The sequence below is a fragment of the Morus notabilis genome, unplaced genomic scaffold (assembly GCF_000414095.1).
Source record: "Morus notabilis unplaced genomic scaffold, ASM41409v2 Scaffold1488, whole genome shotgun sequence".
Lineage (NCBI taxonomy): Eukaryota > Viridiplantae > Streptophyta > Magnoliopsida > Rosales > Moraceae > Morus > Morus notabilis.
The window spans coordinates 26,641-38,284 of NW_010367549.1; the positions used below are offsets into that span (position 1 = coordinate 26,641).

The following is an 11,644-nucleotide window of genomic DNA, read 5'->3' on the forward strand; positions in this document are numbered from 1 at the left end:
CAACATTTATCACGAAGGTTGCTCCGTCCAGAGTTAATAGTATTACCCAGCATAGACCGAGCAAAAACCTCATTACCCGAAAGTAATGAGCAAAAACCTCATCAGCAGTATGAAAACCAGCCTCCAAATCAACAGTACTGGCGCAGATTATGGAAGAGGAAAACAATAAACACAAGCAGCACAAATTTAGAATATTTCGCATTCATCTTTTACTGATTAATATAATACGTGGTACGTGTTACGGTAGAGTTTGAGAACTAGATCGAGAAGGTTTTTATACAGATATATATATATATATATATATAGCATTTATAGATAAAGCTGAGATGCGAAACTTGGGTTCCAACAATTGAAATAGATGATTTGGAAGTCCAATCACCTCTATAACTTAACCAATTGATATTTCTTTATATATGGCTCAAATAACATCATGCAGTTTAAACTTGTAATATGGATTATTACAGACCGTTCTATCTTAGCATTATTCAATAATTGATTTTCTATTTCTTAGCTTTCTATATTGTGTAATCTTAACAAAAAGATTTGCTAGATATGACAAATCTGAGAAAGGATTTTCGTCAAAAGACCGACTAATTTTGATCATTTTGATGATCAGATTTATAAGATATTCAATTCTCAATTACCTGATTGATGAGTTGAATGGTGTTCTCTTTTTTCAACGCGTTCAATCCTCTCATTAAACAGAAAAGGCAAACTAAGCTTTAAGTTGTAATCGGGCCTCGAATAAATAAAAAACGAGTTGAATTATGCAATATATAAATGTTGTAATAAAGTAAAGGGAGAAAGAGGGAAAGAAGCTAAGATTTGAGATGAATTAAACTTAATAGATCAATAGTTTACATAAGTTAATAAATAGGCTAAATTACTGTTTTTGTTTATAACTTGTCTGGTTATGAACTTGACAAGTTATTATCTATTTTTATCCATAATTTATCTGATTATGAACCATAACTTAACAAATTTGTCCATAACTTATTTAATTATAAATCATAACTTGACAAGTTATGACCTATTAATTTTTATAACTAAAAATTAGTCTATATACTTTCTTAAACTTTTTACATTTGCCTATTTTCTACTATTTCATGATTTGCAATCCCAACCACCTTCCAACTATATAGCAGAACCTAGCTAGTCGCAGTGCTGAGCATCAGAGGATGTATTAAGGTGGGCCCGTAATAACTTATTGATGCATCTTTTAAAGAATTTATGGGTTACCGATAGTGTTAAGTACACTTATTAATAAAAAGTGAATTCTGTGGTATGAATCCCACACTAGATCCACTATTTATTTGATAGCGCTTAACACGGTCCTAAATGTTTTTCATTTTCTAAAATTTTTCTTTTGAATGAAAATAAAGTTGGACCCGACAAGATTTAACCTAAGATATATTCCAAACATGCAACTGACCTACCAACCACATAAGACAGTCCTGCAATGCGAGGCATAATGATGAATGAATTTAAAAAAAAAAAAAAAAAAGTTGATTCGGATTAAAAATTTCATGAGATTTAATTAAATGTTCGCGTCTCTTTTTAAGAAAACATATGTTATTCAATCCTTTGGTTGTCCACAATGAGTGGGTTCTATTAGGGCCGATAATTTCAGACACGACACAATGAAATGATATGAAAACGACACGAGATAAATAGGTTTAGACCGCACAATTATTAATTTGGTCATTAACGGACTGACACGAATAACACGAAAATAAATGGTCTGGATTCGTGCCAACTCAGTTAACACGCTTAACCCATTTAGTTATACGGGCCGACACAACCCGGCCCGTTTATTAAGGCTATATATATATATATATAAATAAGGACAAAACCATACTTCTGACTCAGTCTCTGGAAATTAATTTTAGTTTTTAGAGCGTAGTTAGGCATTCAACCTCAAGGCTCAAAGAAGACATTTTCCTATATTTATTTTATGTTTTATGCACTTAAACATTCAAATGTTTGGTTATGTTTTCAAACTTATTTAAATGTACTTTGTTATGTTTTCAAACTTCTTTGGATGTTTGGTAATTGGTATGTTTTGAAACATATATACTTAATAATCTAGTAGTATCATATATGTGTGTGTTTGATATTTAAATAGTTTAATGTGTGTTGGTTATTATGCATGATTTTACTATAAGTGATATTAAGTAGTCAATTAATATAGTTTTGAATACAATATAAAATTTCACTATTTTTGCTAGTTGGGTCATAAACGGGTCATAAACGTGTTTTTTTCGTGTCAGCCCGTCACGGCACGTTTAGTAATCGTGTTAGCGTGTCATGTCATGTTAACCGTATTATTAGCGTTTCGTGTTCGTGTTTGGGTTTCTGACACATTTATTAATTGTGTCGTATTCGTGTTCACTATAATCGTATCATGTCGTAATTGTGCTGGCCCGAACAGGGTACACAAACACGAATTGCCAACCCTAGGCGCTATGTTGTGAGAATTCAACCCGATCGGGTTAAAAATTAAAATAGAGCTGCTCCTTTATCAATGAGTTCCACCCTTACATATATTATATATTGAATATATACAAAAAGACTCTGAAGCTTAAGTTATAATAGTGTCTTTCATAAATAACAAAGATAAGATATGACAAGAATCAACATAAAAAATTTCACTCAATTAAAAAAAAAAAAAAAAATCATGTCATCGTATGACATAAAAATCCCATTGGCTGAAAAGTTGAAAAATTTGAGCTTTTGGCAGTTTTTTGTTTGAGGTATGCACTAGGAGTATGGACACAAACGGCCAAACGGGCACCACTATACCAGCCATTACCAGACGACGCCGTTTCAGTATTACTACAATCTAAAAGTTGCAACAAAAGTAGATCATGAAAGTTAGATAGTAATTTCATTAACCACCATCAAGATGGTTACCATCTTATCTTACAATAAAGAAGTAGAACTTGCTCAAAGTGGTCAAATTATGAGGGAAGAGCTGATGAATTCTCTTCAAACGCTATTGTTACTTCCTCTGGATCAACCCTTTTACCCTTTAAAAACTGGGAATACCAGTGAGCGGAGAGCTTGGGATATCTTTTCAAATCAGGGTCATCAAAATCAACCTAGTACGACTCATAACCGCCAAATATCTCGAACACATCTAAGAAAGACCATATGAAATACCCTCTTGTGTTTGATCCATTCCTTTGAAAATTTTGAGGACAAAGCAAGCAAGGAAATGAATAAGAGATTGCAACATAGACAGAAGGTTAAAACACATTACAATAAGTTATGACAAGCCTCAGGCCTATTAGGCACATAAATAAATACATGTTACATACCTCAAGGCATTACGCACGCTTGTATATATTCGACTCTCGGGATGTCTTCTAGTGACGATTTTTGTCGCATCCGCTGACCTAACATTGAACAACAAGGCAAGATTGTCCCATAAGATATGATGTGTTATGAAAAAATAAAATGCTGTGCTTCTATAAATCCCTGCCAAACAGCATACAATGAAAGGCAAAATCTAGAGAAAAAATGATAAGATTGTTTGCCATCTGTTATGTGATAGTGATACTCAGTTTAACAGCTAACATGAAAAGAAAAGAAAAAGATACTTTGTTATGTAGGAAATGAGGGTCAAAATTGTTTTAGCTTATGGGTTATATTTGGTCACAACATTGGGATTTGTTTGTTTTGACTCTTACATCCTTTCTATTGGTTAAAGTTGAATGGACCAATAAAGTTAGAATAGTTTGATGGTATTATCTAATTACAGAAAATTATGTTCCAAGAAGGATGGATAAACATCAAGCTATAGTATGATCTACTTGAAGGGGAGAGAAGAGAGAGAGAGAGAGAGAGAGAGAGAGAGAGAGAGAGAGAGAGAGAGAGAGAGAATAGTTAGAATAGTTTGATGGTATTATCTAATTACAGAAAATTATGTTCCAAGAAGGATGGATAAACATCAAGCTATAGTATGATCTACTTGGGGAGAGAGAGAGAGAGAGAGAGAGACCATTTTCATAGACAAATACAGGCGGGTTTCCATAAACTTGTTTAATGTACTCCAAAACTCCTTCAATACCCCCAAGGGTTGATGGAAAGCTGAGAGAAAGTTGAGAAGACTAAATAAGGATAAACTGAATTGATGCAAGTAAAACAAAGACTACATAGTTAATTTACCAAATCTTACCTCAAATCCCCACACTGGATCAGCAAATGCTGCAGCGACAACCACAAACAGCGTGGAAAATTTCAGAATGAAAATAACGCTTTGGGTGAGAACCAACGAGTATAAATACAGGAATATCTACCGAGTTTAGTTAGGTTTTAATTAGTAATGAAAATATGTAAGACTGTAATTGACGTACGTAAGTTCACCGCTCGGTCGGCGCTATAGTCTCTATTTTTAGTCATCAAGCTTATAGGACTATTCTTGACATAGACAACCGAGTAATGTACTAGCCCTATGAAGTCAAATGAACCCTTAACCATTTTCGACTCGAGTTTTGTGAAGGATGGAATTCTGGAGCCTGCATTTTCTTTCATAGTGTTGGGGTAGTCTCCCAAAATCAAAGGGTCTAGAACCCTGCAAACAAAATCATATGGGCACAATATACAAAGGCTGTATTAGTTCAAACTCAGCAGAAAAAATATGGTCATGGACATTAAAGACGAGATTCAAGATTTCAAAATTAAACTTAACATTATAACATATAGTAATACAAGTATAAAAGCAATAAAGTACAGAAGAAATTTAAGAGTCACAGAAGTTTGTAATTTACCAGCCAATAAGGAAATCGTTGGCTCATTGAGTTGCAATGATGTCTTCTTTTGTATATGTGTAAGGAACATACCAATAAGCATAGATAGTGAGACCTATAAAACCATGTTGCTTGTCCTGCATCGTAACAAGTTGGTCAAAGAGTCAAAATCCTTTCCAACATTAGTCATAACAAATCTTTTTGTCAGGATACAATACAGAATGCTAAAAGGAAAGGGCTGGTTTGAAATTGCACCTGATAGTTTTTCCTGTACAGTTTTACAATTGATGCGTGTGCCAGCAAGATATGATGAACTGGCAAATATGGCTCGGTTGAGGAATTTCCTCTGGTACAATTTACGAAACCAAATGGAGGAGAACATCGCACAGGCAGTGCAATTCCTGTGTCATAACCTCAATTGCCCGCTATGTTGGGCTCATTCACCGTGGTCCAATACTTAACTCTGTCCCCAAACTCTCCGAAGCACACATCCGCGTATCGAACAAGTCCTTCCTGCATTTTGCATAGAAAAATAATTCAGTTGCATTCATATTCCCCTTGGAATTCAGCGACTCAAAAAGAGATTGATATAAAAGCTGTACACCATCTTCCTGCTAACCCATCCTCCATACTCATCTTCAAGCGCCTGTGGATGATCCAAATTAACCAATGTAACATGTGGTTGGATTCCTGTTCAGTAATAAATAAACAATCCCACCTCAGTAATATAAAAGTACTTCCAACTTTTTGCTTCACTTGAGATGGAAATTTTGCTCAACCATGGCTGAGAAGTTCATTGATGAGATTGTTGTAGTATTGTAAGCCCTTTGGATTGACAGGTCCTCTTCCATCTGAAATTTAGAACATCAACGTTATCACAGAAACACCATAAGACTAGAATGAAAATTTTATGGTAGGGTGTGAAAGATACCCTATCAGTAAGACACATCTGAACTGTCCAATCACATCAAAATCATATCATATGAAAAAAAGAGTATGAGAATTTAATGAACTTGCTGTAGATATAACGGTTCAAAACTGTATCTTGCCGATAGAGTAATTTTTCATATGCTACCACAAGATTATCCACAAAATAGACTTTTTATTTTTACTCTTTTCATGTTGGCGAATAATACGAGCGAGGACTGTTGAGTTAACATACTTGGAATGAGTCTTGGCCAAGAGATTGAAAATCTATAGGCATCAAGGCCTATGTCAGCCATGAGTTGCACATCTTCCTTAAACATTATAGCCGGGAAAAGAATGTTAATTAGTAGTCCTTGGAAATCTGATGTGAAATTTTTTTTTTCTTTTTTCCCTTTTAACCTCATAGAATCATAAAATGAGAAACATCTGGAAATAAGACCTTATATTTGTGGTACTGATCGCAAGCAACGTCTCCAGTATCTTCATGCGCAAACCCTGAACCTCAAAAATTGGAAATATTTAGATTTTTCAATTGAAAAAAAATTGAAAACCTATGCTCTTTTGTTGATGTCATTTATCAACTTAATTGTGCCAACTAATATATCAGTTCATTAACTACTTTTTTTCATCTAATATACATTAGACGAAAAGAACAATAATCAGCCTGTTTAATCACAATACTAATAGGAATTACTACAAATACTGGAAATAAATAAAATTCTTTGAGAAATTGGTCTATTGGGGGTTGAAAACAGGGTAAGCTCTGCGAAATTCCATACATAAACCATGAAAATGTGTAGAGAAAGAAAAAAAGAAAAAAAAAAGAAAATGGAAAAGCTTGGGCAACATAACTAAGCGGAAAAAAAAGGACCAGCATGAGCGAAGGTGCCCCATATGCTTGGCGTTCTACCATCTTCATTTGCCGCTCCCTCCACCTTTCATGAATGTACACATTAGTATTTTCTCTTTCTATATCATCTATATATATATATATATATGTACAAACGCACATATAATTTTCAACTCATTTAGGAGAATCTAATCATGTATCCAAAGAGAGAAAGAAAAACGAAAGCCAAAGAAACTAAAGTAAAAGAGACAGACCTGGTAAGCAGAAGTGCCAGAACCAAAAATGAAATTTGGAGGAAAGTCGTTTCTGCTGTATTTACAGCCATCGCAAATTACTTCTAGTGTTAGTGCTATACTTATCACAATGATTTGCATTAATATTGACAGCCCGATCATTTTGGTAAAGCCACAGCTCCAGAGAGAGAGAGCAGCAAAAGCGTTAGACTCTTTGACACTTCTAATTTACTACTTGCAGGATGATGATGATGATGATGATGATGATAATAATAATAATAATGATGATAATAATGAAAATGATGATAATAATAATAATGATAATGATGATAATAATGATGATAATGATGATGATAATGATCATAATAATCATAATAATAATAATGATAATAATGATGATAATAATGATAATAATAATGATAAGTCCCTCATAAAAGTCTTCAGGTCCCCCACTGAAAAAACCTGAAAGAGTTGCATATATTCGCAGTTTAAGCTTTTCAAATGGAGTAACTGGATTTTGGACACCTTTTTTTCGAGAGATAATTACACTACATCATATAACATTTTGTACTATATAATGATTATTGTAATGATATCAAAATTTTTTATTTTTATAATATTTTAAAAATTTTGCTTTTTTTTTTTTTTTTGCTAATCAAATTTTGTTACATACTCTGTTATTGACTTCTAGCAAAATAAATAAATAAATCTGTTATTGACATTTTGCTAGAAGCATTGTTTTCATATTTGTGTTTTGCTTTTCAATCGCATTCTTGGTTGGTTTCGTATTCAAAAGATTCTCCTACAGTTGTGTTCTTGCTTTTACCATTTGTCACCGACTCACCAAAAGGCAAAAGCCCAGCACCAATTTTATATAACAAATTCCAGGAGTCCGGAGCGGAAGACACGCTAGCTTCTGTTAAAGTAAATAAAAAAATGAAAACGCAATCGCATGGTAGATATATATATATATATATTTAAAAAAAATTAGTTTTCATGTAGACGCAACTCACAAACCAACAAAATCCCACAACCCAACAAAATTCATGTTTAGCTAATAAAAATTAAAAATGAAAAGAATAAAGTTGTGTTTAACAATTAACACCTTGCAAAGCTAGCTTTGTGGTTGTACACTTGTCATTTTTCAGACTTCTCCCTTCAGAATCAGTTTAGTAGTCCAAGCAGCTAGCATCCAAAATAAACCAGAAATCCCTCATTCAGATTTCATCAGACACAAATTCTATCAGATTTATCTGAATTGAGAACAAGAGGTCATGCTGATACATAAACAAATTACCCCAAACCATCTTTTTTAGTTCTGCTGCCTACTTGCCTTTATTATATCACAATACAAATAGCTTTTTAAGGCTTGAATCGTAAACCCCATGAATAAAATTCATCAAATCAAGAACTGGGCAATAAACAGAACCAAATCACAAAACCCATAAATAAAAAACACAAGAAAACTTGATCAAATGGCCTTTCCGCTACTCAAATGATCTACTTCTCTACTCATGAGAGATACAAACAAGACATGAATGAAAACGCAAACAGAATCTCAAACAACCAAAGAGTCTAATATCATCAAGTGTACAATGGCAAATCAGTCCAAGCACCAGAGACATGTCCATTTTCACAAACGTAAGCTCGAACAACAGGCTCACCATCATCGTGGAACCCGAAGCCCCGCCGCAAACAGAAGGCGGAGTGGAGATCCCAAGTGTCTTTGCAGCCGCAAAACGCGCAATTCAGATCGATTGCCGTCCGATTCCCATCTTTGACTGTCCTCCATACCTGAGACGCTTTGAAGTCCTTGAAAACTCCTCTGAACAGCATGTAATTCCGCTTCTCTTCAATGTGAACACACCCAGGCCAATCGCATATGTACAGAGAATCTCCACGGAAACGGCTATGGAGAAGCTTGTTCCCTTGTTCGCGGCTCAAATTCCAAACACCGGAAGCCAAATGCGACCTCATCGGACGACAAATCCTCCGCCTTTTCGCGCATTCCCGATTCTCCGACTTGAACACGCCTTTCTCAATCACAACCTCCTCGGCGATTTGCGCGGAATCCTGGCCTTCGGAGGCGTGGTAAACGGTGTCGTAGTAGAGATCGTCGAAGAGAGACCACGAGCAATCCGAATTGGGGGCGATTCCTTCGGAATCGGCGCTGAATTGGCTCGAGGAAGGGTCAGTTAGGGTTTGGGAAGGGGCTAATTGACGATAATTGTCGTCGGGTCCGATCTCCCGCTCCAAGCCGAAATCAGAATTCTCGAGAAGAACGCCGGAGTGGACGAGGCCGGGGCAGCAGACGGCGAGCTTGTGGAGGGAGGCCCAGCCGCCGGGAGGGTCGGAGGCGGAGGAGAGGAGGTCGGAGATTGTTGAAGGGATGGCGGCGAGGCATTTGTTCTTCCAACAGACGTTGCGAATCAGAGACGAAAACTTGGTGCAGACGCAGGCGAGTCTTGCCCAGTTGCGAGGGTCGTCGTCCAGCTTCGCGAAGATGTTGAGAACGACGTCGTCGGAGAGCTTCGTGAACATGCTTGCTTCCATTGTTGTTGCTGTTGTTCGTGGTGATGAATTTGGGTGAAAAAATGGCGAAAGGAATCTGCTTTCTTTCTAATTCTTTGGTGAGTTTTGTGGGATATATACGGATTTCATGAGATTTCTGAAACAAGATTTTAGAGAGAGAGAGAGAGAGAGAAATGCAGGAGGAGAAATGGATAATCTTGCTGTGGGCGGTGTGTAAGAAGGTTTGCTCGGAACGGAACTTCTCTGTTTGTGAATTGTGATTCTTTTGCAATTCTAGGGGCTCTTCCCCGCCCTCAATTTAACAAAATAAAAAAACCCATTCCTTTTATTTTATTTTAGGATAAATTGTACATATAATTTCCAAATTATTTAATAAATGACAATTTAGTTCTTAATTTTTTATTTAGTAAAACGACTCTAATCTTTTTAAAAAATAACAGTTGAGTCTTTTTTGTCTAATTTTATTAAATTTTTAACATAATTAATTATGTATAAGACATGTAATCTTATTAAAGAATGTTGTTACACTACGGTTAGGGCTGTTCATAAACCCGAACAACCCGCAAACCCAACCCAAACCGAAAAAAGTAACTCACAGTATTATTTTTAAATTTGCGGCTCATTATACCTTTGGCCCGAAGTGTTTGGGGCGGATTACGGGTTGGGCCCATAACAACCCACAATCCCCAACCCAACCCGCACAACATACCCTCAAACTTTCGGCCCAAGCCGAGCTGTCCAAGTTCTCCCCTAGACTCGCTAACATTAGGGTTCACAATCTCATTCTCGGTCTCCCCTCTCATGAACCCCCTCTTCTTGCCTCTTCTTTTTCAGTTTTCCCTCTTCTTCCCCTCCCGTGAATCTCCTCATAACTCTCTCCTCATTGCTCAATCATCTCGTCTTGCCCACTTTCTCCGGTGCTCTCTCGCCGGACTAATAAGGATGGTTGCTATTTCTATTTAATGATGAAGTTTGAATATTATATTGAACTTTAAGTCTTTGATTTTTTGAATGTTGAAACCGACCACCCAACCCACTCCGCACCGTCCCAACTCAACCCGAACATCGTTGGGTTGTAAAAGTTTTCTTACATCGTTGGGGCCAAATATGTGCAACCCGCACCCTTTGGGACGGGGAAAAAAAAGTCATACCCCACACCAACCCAACCCATGAACAGCCCTAACTACGGTTGAGGAATCGATCGTTTCTTTAGACGACAAGCGCCGAGGCTTCCATGTCGAGAATCGGTTACCGGCATCGAGGGGACGATCGTACTTAAGGTGTCCTGTATACGTCGAGAGTTCATGCAGGGTAACGGACGTCGAGAACCCCGCCTGAGTTATGGGGGTCACAACGTCGAGGTAGCAGCCTGGTCCAATTCAAAGATAGTCTTGTCAACTCAAGGGAAGATGCATTGTACTAACTACTACTATCGAGTCAGGAAATCAGGTAGCCGGTAAGGGTGGTTAGCCTGATCTGGAAGCAATAATCATAAAAATACAACTGTCAAATCCCAGAATTAAGGGATAGATGATGATCTCCTCAGAAAATGTAGATGAGGTCTCTCATGTGTACAATGTCTAAAAATAGAGTCATGGGAATTCATTAAGTTTTTTTTTACGCACTATTCAATTACTCCAGAGAGATTGTAATCAATAAAGTATTAGTACATCCACAAGTAGACTAGGCCAATAAATCTTACTGAACTACTATAAATTCTCGTCTTCTCTATATTATTTTGTAACATTAACTCTTAATTAATCAGTAAGAGATTACTGTGAGTGTTCTTAGAGATTTAATTCTTAGTCGACAGAAATCCACCGTTTTAGTAAAAACCAAGGCTAACTCTCCTTCTCTCTTTCTCTCTCTCGTCTCTCTGCTATCTCTCCCCCTCTCTCTGTCTCTCATCTCTCGCGCAGGAGTCCTTTTCTTATGCTCCTCTATCAAATTCTGCATGAATCCATCTCTATCTCTCTGCAACTCAATCAAACTCTTTTCATACTCTTTTCCTCCCAAACACCTCATCAACTATACAAAATCACCATTTCGTTTTTATGACAACGGTAATGTTTTACGTAACTTGGATCTCTCTCTCGTGTAAATATGCCCATACATTCTTATAGAGACAAACACAAATAATAAAATGGGAGAAATTTATAGTTTCCTAAAATTTGTGAACAAAAGTGCAAGTAGCTGGAAAGTGATCTTCCTTCATTGTTCTCTTCCTAATGTGTCCCGTTCTGTTGAAGATGTGGCTTATTGTTCTCCAGCATCTGCATTGGTTCCCCAGCATAGAGATGCCGGATCCCGCAGTTTTTCACTCAGCACTTGCTAGGGTCAAGACTTCCTTT

At 36.6% G+C, this 11,644-nt stretch overlaps 1 protein-coding gene and 1 pseudogene across 1 annotated transcript; both read right to left on the reverse strand.

The window, feature by feature from the left end:
- Nucleotides 1-2,711: 2,711 nt before the first annotated feature.
- On the reverse strand, nt 2,712-7,881 carry LOC112094400 (annotated as a pseudogene).
- A 167-nt stretch (nt 7,882-8,048) lies between these two features.
- Nucleotides 8,049-9,603, reverse strand: LOC21384861 (phytochrome A-associated F-box protein). Its single transcript, XM_010112620.2, has one exon. The coding sequence runs from the start codon at nt 9,312-9,314 to the stop codon at nt 8,346-8,348; it is 969 nt and encodes a 322-aa protein (XP_010110922.1). The 5' UTR covers nt 9,315-9,603; the 3' UTR covers nt 8,049-8,345.
- Nucleotides 9,604-11,644: the final 2,041 nt, after the last annotated feature.